General features: G+C 37.4%; 1 protein-coding gene across 2 annotated transcripts in view; it reads left to right on the forward strand.

Moving 5' to 3' along the window:
* The window catches only part of map3k5 (mitogen-activated protein kinase kinase kinase 5), a 106,346-nt gene extending 85,440 nt beyond the window's left edge, over positions 1-20,906 (forward strand). The window contains exons 18-30 of one of the 2 annotated variants that reach the window (XM_057822390.1): positions 172-277; positions 827-984; positions 4,285-4,462; positions 7,165-7,182; positions 7,329-7,506; positions 10,485-10,653; positions 12,028-12,213; positions 14,910-15,015; positions 18,163-18,397; positions 18,479-18,591; positions 18,752-18,876; positions 18,948-19,024; positions 19,963-20,906. In XM_057822390.1, coding sequence (XP_057678373.1) covers positions 172-277; positions 827-984; positions 4,285-4,462; positions 7,165-7,182; positions 7,329-7,506; positions 10,485-10,653; positions 12,028-12,213; positions 14,910-15,015; positions 18,163-18,397; positions 18,479-18,591; positions 18,752-18,876; positions 18,948-19,024; positions 19,963-20,023 — 1,710 coding nt within the window. In that variant the 3' untranslated portion in view covers positions 20,024-20,906. The remainder of the gene's footprint in view (positions 1-171; positions 278-826; positions 985-4,284; positions 4,463-7,164; positions 7,183-7,328; positions 7,507-10,484; positions 10,654-12,027; positions 12,214-14,909; positions 15,016-18,162; positions 18,398-18,478; positions 18,592-18,751; positions 18,877-18,947; positions 19,025-19,962) is intronic. The other variant, XM_057822391.1, reaches the window with a different exon arrangement.
* The last annotated feature ends 807 nt before the right edge of the window (positions 20,907-21,713 follow it).

Genomic DNA, 21,713 nt, shown 5'->3' on the forward strand with positions numbered 1-21,713 from the left:
TCAACTATGGAATGCCGGCATTGAGTGATCATGTTTCAATGCCATTGACGGCGAAAGACGTCAATCAAATTTTGACTGGATTTGGCAGCGAATCCAGTCAAAATTAGATTGGTTTGTGTTCACTAGTCAAACTTGTTTTTCTGACTATGTCTGTATATTTTTGATTTCCAGGGTGATAACGTGTTAATCAACACCTACAGCGGTGTGTTAAAGATATCCGATTTTGGCACATCAAAACGCTTGGCTGGGATTAACCCCTGCACTGAGACATTCACAGGTACACACTGACTCAATGTCTTGATTTCCCGAATGGGGAATTTATGATGTGTATGGAAAAACTAATGAACAGGTAATATGACCTGGCAACAATAAAAAAAAAGAAAACTCTTGCAAGGCGAACTAACAATAGTGACTCCTGTAATACTTTAGACAAAAGTACAGAAATAATGCAAGCACAGTTGTGATTATGTTGCACTCCCATTCTGGAGTGAGTCCTAAATTTGCATCACAGTTCAGGAGAGCGTGCCTGCCCCTTTTTATAGGTGAGGTCTGCTTTAAATGAGTCGCCGCCTGTTTTTAGCACACCGCACACTCTTTAGAACAGCGGATAGTCAGGAAGCTATTATTAGCACAAAGTAGTTTGTTCAATGAGCTTGCGTGTTATTTCTGGAAGTAACCATTCTTGCCGTAAGCTAATATAAAAGCCCCTCTCAAGCTAACAGTAATATAACATAATGGGTTGCAAGAAATTGGGTTAACACTTCATGATGTAATTCATACAAACAAGTAACTCTTGGGTTATTTCTTTTGTTATCATTATTTTTAGGTACACTACAGTACATGGCTCCTGAGATTATAGACAAAGGTCCTCGTGGCTACGGCAAGCCAGCAGACATCTGGTCTTTGGGATGCACAATTATTGAAATGGCTACTGGGAAACCTCCCTTCTATGAACTAGGAGAACCACAAGCTGCCATGTTTAAAGTAAGAGACACCTGCATCACTCAACATGTTTTGTTTTCCAAATGGACCAGCCATTACATGCAACATATTTCTCATTTTTAACAAATGAGCTTCACTAATGTTTTGTCTTTTTTTTTTTTTTTTTTCAAATTCTATACGGTACCACAATTACGTATTTGCAAAACAATAATATGCACTAAAACCAATTTAATTTTATAACTTATTTCAGACTTTTGTTGTTGACATGAAGCCGGCATTGGTGTATGAAGTACTCACTTTTTTTACTCACGTAAAAATACAAAATTACTTGTTTCAAAATATACATTACAAGAAAAAGTATTTTGTCCCGATGCAAAAATGTAAATACATATACTGTATATATATATATATATATATATATGTATACACACAGTATATGTTTGTGTATATATGACGGAAAACACAGACAAGACTGAAAAAGCAGTTTCTGCCCTTGCACTCCTCTTTAAAATAAACTGCTGTATTTTAAGCCAAAAGAACTGATGTTTTGATAGAACAATATGTCTATATGCTGCCATAGCAGATTCATGGTGCATTAAGCCCCCGAACTATTTTTGATTTGTCCGTTTTACCCTGGAAACCCCCGTTTACTGACGTAGTGCAACCGCTTTTGTTTCAACCCAGCCATAAAACGAAGATAGTTAATTAAAATATTATTCAAAATGTCTGTCAATTTTAGCTGAGAATCATTAATTGATGTCTAATATTTCGTTTAAAAAAAAAAAAAAAAACGACTTTAAAATATTATTCACTCGCATATTTTAAACTTTTAAACAAATTACGTCACAATGAAAAAAATGGAGTCTACAAAAAAGTCATGGATCTCTACCTCATAACTATCGCTTAATTGTTGTTGGGTTGTTGTTTTTTTTGTTTGTTTGTTACTGTCACATTTTCTCCGATATGTTAGATGATAAATAATTGATCCAAACAAAGAAGAATTGAAAAACAGCATTTAAAAGGGTAAATATATGAAAAAGAAAATCTCGACCACTCCTTGATGTCTGCGATTTCTGCATCGCAACCCTTGTTATATTACCATGTTTCACACATAAAATCCCCCAAAAATCCAGCTGTGGCCATTCACAGCTGTGTCTTGACATTCAGTGATACATGCTGCGTGGAGTTTTTGGATCGAAACAAGGTAAGTACGAGATAATATTTCGTTAAAGTCATGGCGTCTTTAATGCTCTTTCATGCTCTTTCATGCTTTCATGCTCTTTCATGCTCTCACCTCCAAATAGGGTTTCACGCTTTAATTATTTTTTTTAAATGCCCTCCTGTTCAAAATTTTTCTTCCCCCAGAAAATTGAGATTTTAAGCTTTCCAATGATGTATCACACATACATATCGGACAATTTTGAAAGTTGGCCAAATTGGGGGTCTATATATATATATATATATATACATACACACACATGCATATATATGGTGAATATTCAAAGAAAGAACCAGAAAATTCATTGACTGCTCAGTTTTATTTAAAACTGTGCAGAATGGAAAAAAAACAAGCAATAAAATTGACTGCACAGTAAACAGAAGCTTAATAAGCTAAAAAACTCCAAAACATAGCTTAATGTCAGATTGCAAGCAACTATCAGGTGCATACCGCCACATACTTTACAAGAGTGTGGTGGTTTTTCTTGCTCAATATCTTGTTCGCTGGCCTAATCTTGCATGTACTCGTGTTGCTGCCTCTAGTGCTCAGTTCTGGTATAACTGCACGGAGCTTATCGATTGTGTCAGAGGCATGAAAAGGAACTATCAATTCACCATGAGGAGAAAAGAAAACAAACAAAAGTAACCTGTAACGCAGGTGACAATTTGAAAATTTGTGGAGTAAAAAGTACGGATACTACCTGCTGTAAAACGTAGTGAAGTAAAAGTAAAAAGTACAACTTGTCATGTGACTCGTTATAGGAGTGCTGTCAACATTGCTGCAGAGATTGAAGAGGTGGGGGGCCAGCTTGTTCGTGCTCAGACCGTACGCCGCACTCTACATCAAATTGGTGTGCATGGCTGTCATCCCAGGAGGAAGCCTCTTCTGAAGACGGTACACAAGAAAGCCCGCAAACAGTTTGCTGAAGACAAGTCAAAAAAGCACATGGATTACTGAAGCACAAACAGGCTGACCGCCCCACCTCTTCAATCTCTGCAGCAATGCTGACAGCACTCCTGTAACGAGTCACATGGACATTTTGGAGGGAAAATGACAAGCAGTACTCAATTTGGACATTTAGTTTTGTACGTAGTTCCCATGCGGTGTACTCACTTTTGTTGCCAGGGGTTTGGATATTAATTGCTGTATCATGAGTTATTTTGAGGGGAAAATAAATTACCTCCATTATATAAGCTGCACACAGACTTCTTTTCATTGTGTCAAAGTGTCATTTTGTCAATGTTGTCCCATGAAAAGATATAATTAAATATCTGCAGAAATACAAGGGGTGTACTCACTTTAGTATATTTCAACCTTTGCACCTATCCTATTTTTTTTCTAAGTCATGAAAAATCTGTTTTCTTTGTCGAAAGAATTAATGTGAATTAGCCCACACCTCTTTTTGTGTCAATAGTAGGAAGCTGTAATATTATCATACCAAGAAGCAACCCTAAACATGGCCTTTAATGAACTATTGTTTAAGTCCAAACAAACATGACGCATCAGTATTTTCCACTCCCTGCTTTCGTGCGTCTTGTTTTGAACTCACTGTCATTATGACATCTTGTTGTTCTGTGCTTGTGACATGTGCTATGACAATAAAAGCTATTCTATTAGTACGCCACTTGCTAACTGCATGACTTGTTATCCCAGCACAGACTTTCAGCAAAGCCCAGTTCTTAAGGGTTGTCTGGAAAGCATTATAGCCCACCCATCTGACACTGAATCATGGAATATTCCATAGTATATTCACTTGTTTAAGGCATGTGAATTTGTCTCAAGTTACTCTGCTGAATCTCACGTGCAGTCAACAAGGATTTCTCCCAAAGGGGAAATTCCATGTGAAGATGTTCACATTTTATTGGACAGTGACGCAAATGCAATCAGTTACAAAAGCATAATAACATTTGAGTTTCTTAACTTGGGTCTTCTCTCATCCTTGTGGAATGTCTCTGATAATGGCAGGTCAACATTCTTCAACAGCACGCGCGCTGCCAATAGGGATTTGTGCTTGAACTTTGACAGTTATTTTTCTTCTACACGTTTCATTGTTTAATATGTCAGGAAAATACTTAGAAAGAGACCGACGCTCTGGACTTTGTGTTTACTTACTGTATGTGCAGGTAGGCATGTTTAAGATCCACCCAGAGATCCCAGAGTCCATGTCAGCAGAGGCCAAGGCCTTTATCGTGCGTTGCTTCGAGCCCGACCCGGACCGCCGAGCCACCGCCTTCGACCTGCTCACAGATGAGTTCCTCACCGTCACCAGCCGCAAGAAAAAGAATAAAAGTAGTTTCACAGGTGATTGCACATAAACATGTTTTTCCATCTTTTTATTCCCTAAACATAGACTTCATAATGTATTGACGGGACACGTGGCGCGGGGCCGATTAATAGGGGGCCTGTATTGTTGGCGTGGCTGTCAAAGCTGACCAAGTGGAACCACAGACAAAGAGCTTTTTCTGTTAAAAGTTCTTGTGAATAAATGCTTAAATCCCTGAATTCTTTATAGATGTGGACGTAAAACAGTCTCAATTCTTGGTTAAAAGCAAAAAAAAAAAAAACGTGCAGTTAGCATTTATTTTACGTAAATATTGCGAACAATGATGCTAGTCAGTCAGCAACTGTAGCTGCGGCCTTGTGAAAACAAAGAGCTTTTTCAGTTGAAAATTCTTGTGAATAAATGCTTAAATCCCTGAATTCTTTATAGATATGGACGTAAAACAGTCTCGATTATTGGTTAAAAGCAAAAAAAAAACAAAAAACGTGCAGTTAGCATTTATTTTACGTAAATATTGCGAACTACGCGAATGCCGTAGCGGCTAATTTCTCCCATTGATATTTTTGACGTTTCAAAATGCGTGCATGGTACGAAAAATATAATAATTACCTTGAATCCTTGAACAAATCACTCCTGAGACAATCCTTCCTGTTTGTATGCGGTATATCTTTCATATTTTTTCAGCCTAAATATGGCGTTAGATCTAGGGCTGCAGCTATCGATTATTTTACCAGTCGATTAATCGATGAACTAGTTAGTTCAAATAATCGAGTAATCGAATAAGGAACATGAAAAATTAAAATACCTTAGCTGAGCCTCAAACATTATAAAAAATAAATAAATAAATGAGGATCTATGTACAACAAAATAGAAATTGGCTAATTTACATAGCAAAAGTCCGCTAGCTTAAATACTATAAAATGCTGATGTTTTTTTACAATGCTCTTAACAAATGGTTATGACACATATTCCCACAAAAATAGCCAAATATACCTATAAACTAAATTACGAATGCATTAAAAAACATGAACTCAAACAAAAACATAGGTTATGTTGGTCTTAACAGGGAGCAATTGGATTCAGCCACGTGGAATAAGACAGACCAGAGGGCAGTGTATCCACCCTAATCAATAAAACTTGATGCAAACACTTTCAAAATAAACCATTACAACGGCACTTTAATTAAACAAATACTCAAAGCAACAAAATTTAATTTGGAATATTTTTTTTATAATCTAATACTGGAGTTAATCGATTAATCGTTGCAGCACTAATTAAATTGCTGGGTGCGTGTGTTTGAGAATGACTCCTCTTGATGCTGTGTGTGGGCAGGCCCCCTACTTGCCGTGGTGCAGTGTATGACGGATGTGACCTGTCAATATAATTATGAAGTCTATGCCTTAAATTTAACTGTACCAGTGTTGTTTTGGGCAGCCTTTTTAATTCTTATCTTAGGTTTTTTGGAAGAAAATACTTAATAGTCTTAGTCATATTTTAGTCATTTCAAAATTTGTTCGTATTCATCTAGTTTTAGTCGACAAAATCTCATACATATTTTGTTTAATTTTAGTCCACAGTTACTGAAAAATTTTTTGTCTGTAAAATTAAAACGTTTTAGTCCAAAAATAATAAAGGTTTCCAACAATTTTGAATGAACATAGACAGACGAGCACATATCATAGCGTCTATGAGGGCAACGCCAACTTGGTATGATAATTCACACTCAGCAGGAAAAACAGTGCATTATTTTCGATTAAACTCACCTAGAAGCCATGAAATATATGTAAAAAAAAAAAAGTTGTCTGAGAGTTTAAGAAGATGCTCTCAATGAGCATTAGCGTAATGCGAATGCTATGCTAACGCTACGAGTTACATTTATTGTGCGATGATCACTCAGCACAGTCCTTTAAAGGTCTTAAAGCAACATTGCATATTTTCTCTGGCCAAAATAAGAAAACAAATCTTACTGTGTGTGCGTGTGTGCAAGCTTGGACACTGGAGAGGACACACTGATGAGTCCGGGCAGGGAGCGCAGCACGTCACATGAGTGACACAACCAGAAACTACTACGATGCAGGCTAACTACACTTAAAATGTCACACATTGTGAACATGTGACGGAAACTGTGTTTTAGTCTTCAAAGCCACGTTTTTAGCTCGTCATCGTCACATCATCATCGTGAAAATATTGTTCATCGACTAAATATTTTCGTTATCGTCATTTTTGACGAAAACAACACTGAAATGGACAGTGTTTCCTGGACTGTAAACAGCATGTTATTCATAGTTTGCAGAGCCTGCGACTTATAATCAAGTGCGACAGGTGTGGGGGTTTTTTCCACACGAACAGCCGCAAAAAAAGGCGCTCACAGCGTGCACTTTGCTTCCACAGATGTCAGACTTGTTCATAAGTGGTACTGAAAATAAAGACTTTAACCCTAACCCAGAAATGGGACTTAAACTGCAGACCTTTGTCATTTTGTTTTTCCTCTTGGTTATGCAAATTTTTCAGCTAGTAGGACTTGGACTCCTCAGCACAATTTATAGTCCGAAAAATACAGTAATCCCCAAAACAAGGCGCCTTGTTCATCAGTCACATGATCCTTCAGATTAGAAAAAAGTGCCTTGTGTCTTTGTGCACATGTGAAAATGTTTTTCTTTAACTGTAATCATGTACTACCTTGCTCAGTTCATTACTGACTTATTGTGTATTTCTTTCACAGCGCTGTCACCAGGCACCGGTGAGTGGCTTTGCATTTTACACTATTCTCCAGACCTCTAAATTGCTTTAATAGATAAGAAATTTCTGGATATTTATTTCTGGTGTCAGATATTAGGATGATATTAAGATGCATAAGTGATTTTTAACGCTATGATTCCCACTCAGAATACCTGCGCAGTATTTCCCTGCCTGTTCCCGTTGTGGTAGAGGACACCAGTAGCAGCAGTGAGTATGGCTCCGTCTCCCCTGACAACGACCTCCACACCAACCCCTTCATCTTCAAGCCCAGCATCAAGTGCTACAGCGAGCGTGATGTCAAGGGGCCCCGATCACTCTTCCTTAGGTACAATAATTAATGTCACATTGCTGTTACTGGTTATCATTTCAGTTTGGAGCTAAAAAAAAAAAAAAAAAAAGCAACTAAACAAGTGGTTCTCAAGAGCGAGGTACGCAGGCTCCTTCTAGTGGTGCTTGAAAGATTCTCCAAATTAATGCACAGTGCATTTAATATGTTCAGTTGTATTTAACTTTGAACTACAAATGATTCACATTTAATATCTTGTAACTGTTTCTTTTCAAATAAAGATTTGGGTACAAATCATATTTGATTTTTAAATGCAATACAGTTTAGTTGGATCCTAATTTAAATACAGTTCTTGTTCCAGAGTAGTGATATTGTTCAAATTGTGAACATTTTGGCCTACGACATGAAGTAATCTGACCTTTTAGCCAGATTGCCGGCCCCACACTAGCGCAATTCCAACGATTCGGGCCGGCAGAACCCCGACAACCCGGCCAAAAGGCCAGACTCTGCACATTCACCTTAGTATTAACCCATTGTACTGACTCCATTTTAAAAGCTGGAAAAGGCTTCGAAGCACAAGTTGACAATTTATTTCAAGTCGGCAGCAATCATACAGCACAAAGAGATCCAGGCGAGGAGGCAAACTGGATCCGGGGTTACCATATCACAAGTCAACAAATGATTCCCGAGAAAAATGACAACGATTAGTTAAAAATTCAGTCGTTTAAAGGCTCTGGTGAGGCAGGCTGTGGTCCAGAAGAAGGGGTGTGTTCGGGCGTTGTTTAGGGTTATTGTCTGTTGTGGATTGGACAGGAGAATTCAAGCATTACTGTTGTCAGGGCAACGAGAGTTAAGAATTTTTGCCATCCTCAGTGCTACGTAAGTGCTAAGTGTTCACTTCCCGGTCGCGGGATCCTCCGTATCAGATGTTCCTTGTGGCAAGACAAGATGTCCCGCCATTTGTTATGGACTGTCCAAAAGAGGCGATTGCGGGATTTGGTGGTGCAGACGTGGGCTTGGAGATGTCTTACTACCCCCCTCTTGTCAGCGTCAATCTTCAGTGGTCACAAGGCGTCCTGTATCTGTTCTGCCCTTATCTGCCCATTTTCCTGGTGCTGCAAAATCTAATTATTTCAAGTCCAACTGTTCATAATATTAAATATGTTCTGCTTGTTTTTCTCAAACTATGATTATAAATGCCATTTATTTTATATTGGGTGTGTTAGAGTGATACAGTCTAACAGTAAATATGAGAAAAGCTACTATTCCCTGATTGGTTATATTAAGTGTGTTAGAGTAATACAAACAGTAAATAGGGGAAAAGATACTATTCCCTTCAGACACTGTTATTTAATGTTGGTCGTGATGTTGTGAGGTGGTAGTGGTATAAAAAGTTGAAAAAACACTGCATTAAAGCATTAAAATCTATTGAAAAATAACATATTATATTGTATCATACTAATATTAACATATTAAACAGATATTATTAACATATTATTCTAATACTGCTTTGAACTAATGAATATGTTCCAAATGGAAGTATAGTTTTAAGTGACTTCTGTTGTAGAATTATATATCTAATGTCAAGTCAGTTCTCTGAGATGAAGTTGTAATTTGTGTTGATTTTTGTCTCCTTTTTAATTCATTCAAAAGACAGTTGATCTGACTTGTATACAGCCTGACTGCTTATTTTTGAACAACCTCACTATCCAGGTGCATCTCAATAAGTTGAAATATCGAGCAAAATATTTATTTCAGACAATCAATTCAAAAACCGAGGTATTTTGATGATTACACTTTTTAGCAAATGAAATCCCAAAATTCACCTTTAAAAAAAAATAGAATTCAAAAGAAAAATGAGTTGATCAGTTATTTTTTACATTGATATGAGGTAGAAATCGACATTCTGACATTCATTCTATTTGCGAATCACCAGAAATTGAACTACTACCCTAAAATAAATAATTGAAGAACTAATTTTGCTGTTTTATACATTATTGGCATGGCTCTATAAATTCAATTTATTCACACACATATCCATATTAGCAAAGTGTACATCATCTCATAATGCTGAGCTAGGATCATGTATAGGTCAGGTCTCCTTAAGAAGCTATTCAAAGCTTATAGACAGGTGCCTGTGTACATTAAGACAATCATAAGAGAAATTACAAGAAGAGCAGGAAGGGGGAATCGTAGCACATTATAGCATCCTCATACAATAACATACAGACAAACAATAACATTAAACACTAAATACACACAAAGAAAGAAATACTTCCCTGGAACAAGAGAAGTTATAACCTAGGTACAGTATGTTGGAATATTTTTATGAACTGATCAGAATACTTTTTAGCATTGTTTTAAAAGTGTAGATGGATTTCAACACTTTTAACTAGTCATCGAGCTCATTCCAAATCTGCGGGCCTCTAGATACGATGCTCAGGCTGGTGTTAGCAAGTCTTCTTTTTTTGCCACTGATGAGGTCTTTGTTCCTGAAATCATGAGTATGGAGAGGAGTCCAGAATGGAATGAGCTCAGACAGCATGTTATTCATAATATTTACAATTTGGAACATTGTGCATGCATTTTGAACAATAACTTGGGGCATTAAAACTGTACCAGGACATGGCCCGTACATCTTCTTTTGTAGGGTTTCTAGTTTCTTTAGGTGACTGGGGAATGTGTTACACCATATGACATTGCAGTAATCAATATGGGGCTAAAATAAGGTTTTGTACAGGGTAAGAAGTGCAGGGAGATGGTGTCTTATTTTGAAGAATAGACCAACATTTTTGGATAGTGTTGATACTGTATCATGCGCGCTACAAGTTAGAGTTGAATAAACAATGTCCATTGTTGTCTCATTTAAATTAACTTGTCACTAGTTCAGTCAAAATACAAAGTTTTGTTAATAAATTGTTGCAATATGATACCCAAATATCCCATGCTTTTTCAGTTTGTTTTATTAATATATATTTCTTTCTTTCTTTCTTTCTTTCTTTCTTTCTTTCTTTTAGCATCCCTGTTGAAAACTTTGAGGACCACAGTGCTCCTCCATCTCCTGAAGAGAAGGATTCTGGCTTCTTTATGCTGAAGAAAGACAGTGAAAGGCGAGCCACCTTGCACCACATCCTGACCGAGGACCTCGATAAAGTGGTGGCCAATCTAATGGAAGCCCTCACACAGGTACTGTAGGTTATGAAAGTACAGTGGGGCAAATAAGTATTTAGTCAACCACTAATTGTGCAAGTTCTCCCACTTGACAAGATTAGAGAGGCCTGTAATTGTCAACATGGGTAAACCTCAAACATGAGAGACAGACTGTATTGTTTGATTTTTAAAGAATTTATTTGCAAACCATGGTGGAAAATAAGTATTTGGTCAATACCAAAAGTTCATCTCAATACTTTGTTATGTACCCTTTGTTGGCAATAACAGAGGCCAAACGTTTTCTGTAACTCTTCACAAGCTTTTCACACACTGTTGCTGGTATTTTGGCCCATTCCTCCATGCAGATCTCCTCTAGAGCAGTGATGTTTTGTTTCTGTCGTTGGGCAACACGGACTTTCAACTCCCTCCACAGATTTTCTATGGGGTTGAGATCTGGGGTTGAGAGCAATTCAGTATTCTTTTTCCTCCAAACACGAGAACCTGTGTTTCTACCAAAAAGTTGTATTTTGGTTTCATCCGACCATCTCTGACCATCCTCTTCTGGATCATCCAAATGCTCTCTAGCGAACCGCAGACGGGCCTGGACGTGTACTGGCTTCAGCTGGGGGACACTTCTGGCAGTGCAGGATTTGGGTCCCTGGCGGCGCATTGTGTTACTGATAGTAGCCTTTGTTACTGTGGTCCCAGCTCTCTGTAGGTCATTCACTAGGGCCCCCCCGTGTAGTCCTGGGATTTTTGCTCAATGTTCTTGTTATCATTTTGACGCCACGGGTTGAGATCTTGCATGGAGCCCCAAATCGAGGGAGATTATCAGTGGTCTTGTATGTCTTCCATTTTCTAATAATTGCTTCCACAGTTGATTTCTGTACACCAAGCGTCTTACCTTTTGCAGATTCAGTCTTGCCAGCCTAGTGCAGGTCTACAATTTTGTCTCTGGTGTCCTTTGACAGCTCTTTGGTCTTGGCCATAGTGAAATTTGGAGTGTGACTGACTGAGATTGTGGACAGGTGGCTTTTATACCGATAATGAGTTAAAACAGGTTCCATTAATACAGGGAACGAGGGGAGACCTCGTTAGAAGGTTAGAAGTTTAGACCTCTTTGACAGCCAGAAATCTTGCTTGTGTGTAGGTGACCAAATACCTACTGTCCACTCTAATTTGGAAATAAATTCTTTAAAAATCAAACAATGTGATTTTCGTTTTTGTTTTTTTTTCCACATTCTGTCTCTCATGGTTGAGGTTTACCCATGTTGACAATTACAAGGCTCTGTAGCATTTTCAATTGGGAGAACTTGCACAATTAGTGGTTGACTAAATACTTATTTGCCCCACTGTAGGTGCTCGTACCTGTCAAATAATACTCATCCATAAGTTTTATTGAACTGGCAGGGATCGGAGGAAATGAAAATGAAACCTCAGCACATCTCCACTCTGGTAGTCAGCCTGGCAGATTTTGTCCGTGGAGCTGACAGGAAAGTCATCGCCCGCACGCTGTCACAACTCAAGCTGGAGCTGGACTTTGACAGCACGGCCATAAGCCAGCTGCAAGTCGTACTTTTCGGCTTCCAGGATGCTGTAAGTAGCAGAGACGTAAAGAAAGAGCCAAAGAGCAAGCACTTCGTTTTAATTGTTGTCATTTAACATGAGCGGGCTACTGGGAGCAGGTTTCATCCTTGACGTCAGCCCAATATAATAGCTATAAAACCTTTAAGAAATGAAATAAAAAGGCCAAAATGTCAGTAATAATGGCAAATGTATTCAAAAGAAAGGTCGGCGTGCTTTGGCTCCTACTGCCCATTAAATGACTTAATGCAAGTGGATTTTTTACATTTCTTGTGGGGATACGTTAAACATTTTTATGTTCCATGACTACCCTCAAACCTATATGATCTTAAACATTGAATAACAACTCAAGGTAATTATGACCACCTCCCCTTACCCCTACATTTATCTATTTATTATACATTTATTGCCATCATTAATTATTAGTAGAGAATATTATAGTGGCCTTGTGGTCGTTGTTTTTTCTCTCTTTTGATATTTTTTTTCCAAAGAGGAAATTTTGGACACTCCTGCTTTCCGTGAAGGTTCGGTCAGAGGTGGGTAGAGTATCAGCCAAAAATGTACTCAAGTAAGAGTAGCATTATTTCAAAATAATATTATTCAAGTAAAAGTAAAAGTCATTATCCAAAAAGTGTACCCAAGTACAAGTAAAAAAAGTATATTTGGTGAAAAAAAATAGTAATGAGTAAACTTGTGAGTAACTGCTTACGATGTTTGATTTTTTTTTTAACAATGGTATTTTTTTTTCTCAGCTAAGTTATCTATATGAACTGTTATTATTATACTGTAGTATTACCTATTACATTAAAAAAAATACAGAAATTAAGCATTATTCTTCCAAAGAGCATGACTGCTCTCTAGTGGAGAAAACATATTTCCTAATATGAAAATAAAAGGATCATATCTCCGGTTTTCCGTTGTCAATCGGTGCCAAATAAAAACTGGGAGACAGTTTAAAATCCACGCTTTCGAGTCATGTTGATGGCGGCGCTCTATGTCAGATACTTAATTTTTTACGGTGCTTTAAAGCATAAGCGGGTTTTCGGCCCCCTGGTGACCGAAAAGTATCGTTGCATGTAATTGACTTTCGTATATATATAAAGTTGTAAAGCAATAAAACTGCAACAAAAAGTGAATGAAATGAACAAAAAAATATATTTCTATAATGGCCCAAACACAAAAAGAATTGCTTCAATCAAAGAAAACTTTTTCGATGAAAAATTAAGTGTTTAAATGCTAATTTTTCAATCTCAAATATTTTTTTGCATTCAAAAACTTTTTCCATAATGGAATTTTTTCTTATTGAAGTGATTTTTCTTGTTGAAAACATATATATTTTTGAAGCAACTTATTTTTTGATTGAATAATAAAGACAAAAATGTGCCTAGCCAAAATGTGGCCTAAACACAAATCAACATTACTTGAAACTTGACTTCAATTTAAAAAAAAAAAAAAAAAAGCTTTTTTTTTTTTTAAGTTTCAAATTTATTTTTGCATTCAAACACATTTTTTTAATTGAAGCAACTTTTTTTTGATAGAATAATAAAGACACAAATCTACCTCCATATGCCTCCGCCCTGGGGATACAATTTTTGACTGGGATAACCACATTGGCACACCACAGCGGGCGTACCATATTCAATGGATGACGATCTTGGTGAAAAGTATTGCCTAAGCAGCCTGATTTAGATTTCCGCTTAAGAATGATTGGAAACAAAAAACACTCACTGTCAACTTATAATAAATATTCTTAAGTTAATTTTATTGCTGACACTGCATTTCGGGGTCATCAACATGTTGTGCCCCCCCTGCCTCAAAAGTCAAACTCCGCCTATGCTTTAAAGACACCACGTGATTGAACAGGTCGGCATGATCATAGGAAGGCAAGCTCGAGTCTGATTGGTATATTGGAGTGATGTGATTATTGTTGCGATGTCTCATTGGTGAAACAGGTTCAGCCACTGTTAGCGTATCAAAAAAAAGTGAAGTCTAATATGTAGAATAAAAAGGAAAATTGTAATGACTAGTGTAGCCCAAAGTATTGGCGTAAGAGTGGTGTTTCTTCTTCACAAATCTACTCAAGTAAAAGTAAAATTAGTGGCTTAGTAAAACAACTCTTAGAAGTACATTTTTCTGAAAAAGTTACTTAAGTAAATGTAAAGTTTTACCACCCACCTCTGGGTTCAGTATTGCATAAAGTGCTGTCGCCGATTGTGTCGTGGTGTGATTGTGAATGGTTGTTTGGCTGTCTGTGTATGTGTTCTACGACAGGCAGGCAACCAGTTTAGGGTGTAGTCTGCATTTCGCCCAAAGTCGCTGGGTTAGGCTCCAGCACCTTGTGACCCTGACAAATGGTGTTGAAAATGAATGGAAGGATGTAATAAAGTGGTACTTTAATGCCTCCTGTTGGTTTAAAGACAAATGACAGTGGAAATGCTTATGGGAGTACTGTACTTAAAATAAGCACAATGAAGTACTGTATTCTTAAGGTTGTAATATTTTAAGTAAATTTAACCTAATTCAAACTGGGTTTGAACTGTTTGTCAAAATGTGTCCAGCAATTGACTACCAGCCAGTCTAGGTTGTCCAGAGAAGGACAAGTACTATATTAAAAAGAAATGTATGTTATACTTGTTCATATTTAAGCTTATTGTTGGTCCTGAATAAAATAATTATCACGCTTAAAGTTGTGAACCTTTATATTTTAGGTGAACAAAGTGTTGAGAAACCACAACATCAAGCCTCACTGGATGTTTGCACTTGACAACATCATCCGAAAAGCAGTTCAGACCGCCATCACAATTTTGGTGCCAGGTAACAATATTACAGTACTCTCTCCAAAATGAACTACAGTGTCATGTATTCTACAAGAATTTGAAACTCACATTTTACAAAGAAGCTCAAATCAATTTAACCCTAACGTTCAAGTCATTACATTTTACTATACATTAGTTTACAGTTCAGTGCGACTTTTTAAGAAGTCACAACTGTCACAGTTGGATCTAAGTTTATACTTTTTAAAAAGCATAACTTGAACTAAAATTACAGCTTTTTTTTTTTTTGAGACAAAACACTTATATTACATTTTAGCATTCAAATTAGATTTTAACATTTCAACAAATCCTGTATATTCCATGGAATAGTGAGATGCATATGCTAAAAATAATAATTATGGATACTGTAATTTTCACACTATAAGGCGCATCTGACTATAAGCTGCCACCCACCAAATTTGGCACGAAAACGGCATTTGTTCATAGATAAGCCGTACTGGACTATAAGCCGCAGCTGTCCTCACTGTATTATGGGACATTTACACCAGAAGATATTATCCGGTAACACTTTATTTGACAGAGGCATTGTAAGACTGTCATAAAACCAAATGAACCACCATGAAGCATTGAACCAATTGGCTGCAAAGCTTTCATTGCTTCAAGAAGCTTCATTTGGCCATCACTGCTCCCTTGTGGGAGACAGTCAACCTCTGCTGCCACCTGCTGTCAACACTGCTATTGTCCAACATTGCCTCCTAGCATGCATTGTAGCGCGACAGATGTAAATAACAATCAAAATTCATGTTCTGTGCTAATTATTTCTTCAGTTACTGTTCCAGTTGTTTCATTAATTGCTAGATATGGTATTTGGTAACACTGTATTTGACAGTGGAGCCGTAAGACTGTCATAATTATGACATAACACTGCCAAGAGCATTAATGAATGCTTATAACAGATGTCATTTAGTGTTACACGGCAAATTATCTCACTTTTGAATGGATGTAAAAGATCCCAGCTGGACGTGAATGGAGTTAGTGATATAATTTGCCGGAGGACACTAATGAAATCTGTCATAATCATTCAGTAATGCCTATGATAGTGTCATGTCATAATTATGAAGGTCTTATGAAAGTCTTATGATGCCGCTGTAAAATGATGTGCTAACTATAACCCAAATAAATCAACAAATAAGCCGCACCGGACGATAAGTTGCAGGATTCAAAATGAAGGAAAAAAGTGGCGGCTTATAGTGTGAAAATTATGGTATTTATTTGCATTTTATTACAGTATCTCTCCCTTAATGCCAATGTATTTTCAATGACAGTGCTTTTATTTCTTGTTGGTTTTCAATTTCAAGTTTCTGGACTTTGGATTTAGTTTCACTTTTCTCACACGCAATTCGATCAGTTGAATTGCCGCAATGCCAACTCCATCTCTGTTGTGGGTTTTCTGTGTAGAAACAACAGGTTGTGATCACCATTCATTAGCATACAGCTGATCCTTGGCCTAGTTTATTCTGGAGTGGCAGTTTGCAAACTGTTTAAGCAGTTCTCAAATGGCCTCACCCTGACACTCCTTCAGGTAAACTAAGTCTTAGCAATGTTTTTATTCAACAATACCTCACATTATGCCTAAAACGTAAATAGGCTCTCTGCAGCGTGATAGGAACCGTGAGTAATTGCCCTCACACACACAAAAATAAGGTTTCTTCCTTTTTAAATAACAATTTCATTTGTGTGTCCATGTATTTCTTCAATGGCTCTTCATGCTTACTTCTAAATGTTAATCAGGTTCAGAAGGGTCAAACATTCTGTAATTCCTTTGCAGAAAGATGGCAGTGCAACACTAATGTTGTCTAAGTGAAGCGTCTCAATTCACTTTAACATTGTTTCTTTGGACCAAGATGCCATAAGATCACAGTACAGCAATGCCATTGACTTCATAATGATATTGACGGGACATGGGGTGTGGGCCGATTAATAGGGGGCCTGCATTGTTGGCATGGCCGTCTAAGCTGACCGAGTGGAATCACAAAGACCTTTTTTCGTTGAAAATTCTGATGAATAAATCCCTGAATTCTTTATAGATATGGACGTAAAACAGTCTCAATTCTTAGTTAAAAGCAAAAAAAAACGTGCAGTAAGCATTTATTTTACGTAAATTTGTCGAACGACGATGCCGCCATACAGTATGTAAGCAGAGCGTTTGCAGTGAAAATTTTTGTGAATAAATGCTTAAATCCCTGAATTCTTTATAGATATGGACGTCAAACAGTCTCAATTCTTGTTTAAAAGCAAAACAAACAAAAAAACAGTGAAATTAGAATTTATTTTACGTAAATATGTCAAAGTACAATGCTAGTCTGTTAATCAATGTGGCGGCCGCCATATGTAAACAGAGCTTTTCCGCTGAAAATTCATGTGAATAAATGCTTCAATCCCTGAATTCCTTGTAGATATGGACGTAAAAGTCTCAACGCTTGGTTAAAAGCACCAAAAAAAACTTCATTTAGCATTTATTTTATGTAAATATGCCGAAGAATGATAAAACGGTCAATTAGCATTTATTTTATGTAAATATGCAGAAGAATGATGCTAGTCCGTAGAGGTTCATTTCTCCCACATCACATTTTAAAATGCATGCATGGTACGAAAAATATAATACTTACCTTGAATCCTCGAACAAATCACTCCTGAGACAATCCTTCCTGTTTGTATGCGGTACAGCTTTCGTACTTTTTCAAGCCAAAATCCAGCGCTGGATCGCTGCATGTGTTAACTAACTGCGACATACTGCAAATAACTGAAGCGGACTGTTGGACAGCCCCCTTCTTGAAGGCGTTTCGCAGTGGCTGACGGAGGTGACCCGACGATATACAGTATTTATGAAGTCTATGGTAATGCTTCATTGCTTTTGGCTGAGCACAAAAAAATGGAGATCTGGTTTTTTTCAGAGGGGGAAAAAAATCATAAGTACTGTTAAAAAATAACAGGAGGGGAAAAAACAGCCAATAGGTGAAAAGTCCAGTTCAGAGCATGGATGAATTTGATAAATGCATGGCTGGAATAATGTGAAATGTAGTTGATTATAAAAATTTAATGAAAAAATCTGAAAAGCACAATTAACTCAAATTACGAATGACAATGGAGCAGTAATGTGCCAAACTGTACGTGTGTGTGTTTTCAGAGCTTAGGCCTCATTTCAGCCTAGCCTCAGAGAGCGACGCGCCCGAACAGGAGGACGACTACGAGGCCGAGAGAAACTCAGCACACCAAAGGCGGGCACCGGCCGTCTCAAGTCACGATGACACAGTGGTAACTTCAGGAGTCAGTACACTCAGTTCCACTGTATCACACGAGTCCCATAATGCGCAGCATTCTGTAAGCATGGAGCTGGGCAGGATGAAGCTGGAGACCAACAGGTTGGCATTTGCGTTGATTATAAACATCATCCACTAAATATCACTTGTCACTTATACTTCTTCTTACCTGTGTCACATCAGACTGCTGGAACAGCTACTCGAGAAGGAGAGAGAATATCAGGCAATCCTTCAACAAGTTCTGGATGAGCGAGAGCAGGAGATCCGACTACTACGACTGCGATCTCAGACTACAGGTAGACAAAAGTGAAAAGTTCTTTCAAACACTAAACGGATTATCCATTTTCAGCTCAACTATTACCATAATGAAGACATAGATGACAGTGAATGATTAGTTGAAAAATCAGACTATGTTTGAAATAATATTTGTGGGGCGTCCTTCATTTCTACTTCCAGTAGAAATCTCCACATCGCCCTTTGGTACAGGAGCGAATATGGATCAACCTGCCAAAAAACACGAAGAGACCGAGCTGAGCAATTGGCTGAGGCTTTACGGCGCAGATCAGGACTCTATAGACGTGGTGTGGACCTGTTTGATAGATCACTTTGTGTCTCATGCTCCCATGATTCTAACTCGGTTTCTCTACTCTAGATACTCAGTGAGGACTACACGTTAAATGACCTCCTCAATGATGTCACAAGGGACGATCTGAAAAGTCTTAGACTGAGGTAATGCATCCGTTTCTGTTATTCTAATTTGACTGAAGAAGAACCTTCAAATGTTGGTAGCTTTACTTCCACCAATAAGTAGTTCAGTTGAGTTGAATGTGGACTTTTTTCTCAAAACAAGGGATCACTACAGTGGCACCTCTACATACGAATTTAATTTGTTCCAGGACCTGGCTTGTAAGTCGAAATGGTTATATGTCGAGCGGGATTTTCCCATTAGAATACATTATCATTCGATTAATTTGTTCCACAGCTTAAAAAACCTACACTAAATCTTTCTTAAACACTGCAGGTACTATTACAAATAGCAATTACACATAGCAAAACAAATAAATTATAAATACAAATGGGAGTAATATGATGATTAGGCTTGTCCCGATAGCATATTTTTGCTGCCAAGTCCTAGTCATCTGATTTTGAGAATCTGCCGATACCGAGTGCCGATCCGATACCGGAAAAAAATTGTTCCCATTGTGTTCAATTTATTTACAGTGGTATGTAAAAGTATCTGAACCTTTTGGAATTTCTCACATTCCTGCATAAAATCACCATCAAATGTGATCTGATATTTGTCAAAATCACACAGATGAAAATACAGTGTCTGCTTTAACTAAAACCACCCAAACATTTATAGGTTTTCATATTTTAATGAGGATAGGAAATCACTCCTGTTTGTATGCGGTACAGCTTTTGTACTTTTTCTATCTAAATCCGGCATTGGACCGGTGCATGTGTTTGAGAACAACTGCGACCGACTTCAACCGACTGAAGCGGAGTGTGGGACGGCACCCTACTTGAAGGCGTGGTGCATTGTCTGTGAAATATGTCCCGTCAATATCATTATGAAGTCTATGCATTACCACAGTTATGTTTGGTTTTCCAAGCCATTTTCTGCACACTTCTAATGTTAGTTTGCTCTGTCTTTATGTCCTGTGCAGAGGCGGAATTTTGTGTAAACTTTGGAAGGCCATTACGGACCACAGGCACAAGCCCACTTGAGGCCTTAAGTGACAGAAACCACTCTGAGAAGCCAGGACACCTCAGTATTCTCCTCAATACCTCAGTATTTATTTTTAGAACAAGAGCCTGTGTTTGCAGCTCCCATCCATGTTATAGTCTATTTTGTTGGTCAGGTATAGTGATCATTTTGAAAATGTAATTCTGTTAAGTGCCAATATCGCGTCGACCCGCCTTATTGAGATGAGAGGCATGTCTTAACGATGTTGATTTGTATTTTTGTTTATACACCCACAATTGTTCTCGTCTTTACGTGCTGAAACGTTTACATATCTAGAGACTGACTGTTCGTGATGTAAGCCTGAGATACAAAAATACAACATGAAAATATATGTTTCGTTCATCTACATCTTTAATGTTTTATTATGTACCCCAAATGCCATCTTATTTGTTTTTAATATAATTGTTTTGCAAATCTGAAGGATGTCGATGCATGCTTTTTTTCTTACATCACTGAGACTAATTTAAATGGCATTCATTTACATTTCACAAATATGTTAATATAATATGTTATTATGGAATACCTTGTGTATGTGAACATGCATTCATGTGGACTAGAACGTCTATATTTATGTACTATTGTTGGATTCTTTAATGTAAAAATCATAGAAGATACTAATAATACTATTATATATTGTATGTGATCTGTTCCCTTTTTCATTATTTTTACTTTTATTCACCTTGCTTGACTCAACCTGCTGTTTGTTGGAAGGATAATGTAAGAGTTAAAGTTTATACTTGGATTCATGACTCTTGCCATTTGTCTGAAACAGGAGTTGTGTGTCTGTGTTGTTTCGTTTGTATGTTATATTGTTAAAATAAATCTTTTCATTATGGAATTGAATTTAATTTGGATTTTTTTTTTTTTTTTTTAATTCTCATAGTCTTATATTTTCGAGTATGTGTGAGGAATAGGACCATGGTAAAATGAGCCTACACATGACAAAACATGTTTTTAAAACACTGGGAAAACAGGTTTTGTTGTTTTACGTCTGATGGCTGTTTTCAACGCATTTCGATGCAGAATCCCAAAAATGATTTTAACTTTTGTCTATCACTTCAATCGTTGTTTTCAACAATCATGTTCGGTGTAGCTTGCACCGAAGATGCTCGTTTCATTAAAAAGAAAAAGATGATGTTGACATACAATGAAATTTGACAGAAACAGGCATGACTGCAGTTTTGTTTTATTTTTAGCACTATTATGTTTTACAAATGATATACCCAGTTGTGTGCATGTAGTAATGATTTAGTAAGTACCGATATTTTCGCACTATAAGGCGCACCTGATTATAAGCCGCCACCCACCAAATGTGACACGAAAACGGCATTTGTTCATGGATAAGCTGCAGATGTTCTCACTGAATTATGGGATTATTGACACCAAAAGATATTATCTGGTAACGCTTTGACAGCAGCAGCATCAAAAGACCAAATGAACCACCATGAAGCTTTGAACGAATTGGCTGCAAAGCTTTATTGCTTCAAGAAGCTTCATTTGGCCATCACTGCTCCCTTGGGGGAGACAGTCAACCTCTTCTGCCACCTGTTGTCAACACTGTTGCTGTCCAACATGCCTTCTAGCATGCATTGCAGCACTACAGATGGAAATACATCAAAATTCATGTTCTGTGCTAATTATTTATTCAGTTACTGTTCCAGTTGTTTCATT

This window comes from Corythoichthys intestinalis, chromosome 19 (assembly GCF_030265065.1).
Source record: "Corythoichthys intestinalis isolate RoL2023-P3 chromosome 19, ASM3026506v1, whole genome shotgun sequence".
NCBI classification, from domain to species: Eukaryota; Metazoa; Chordata; class Actinopteri; order Syngnathiformes; family Syngnathidae; genus Corythoichthys; species Corythoichthys intestinalis.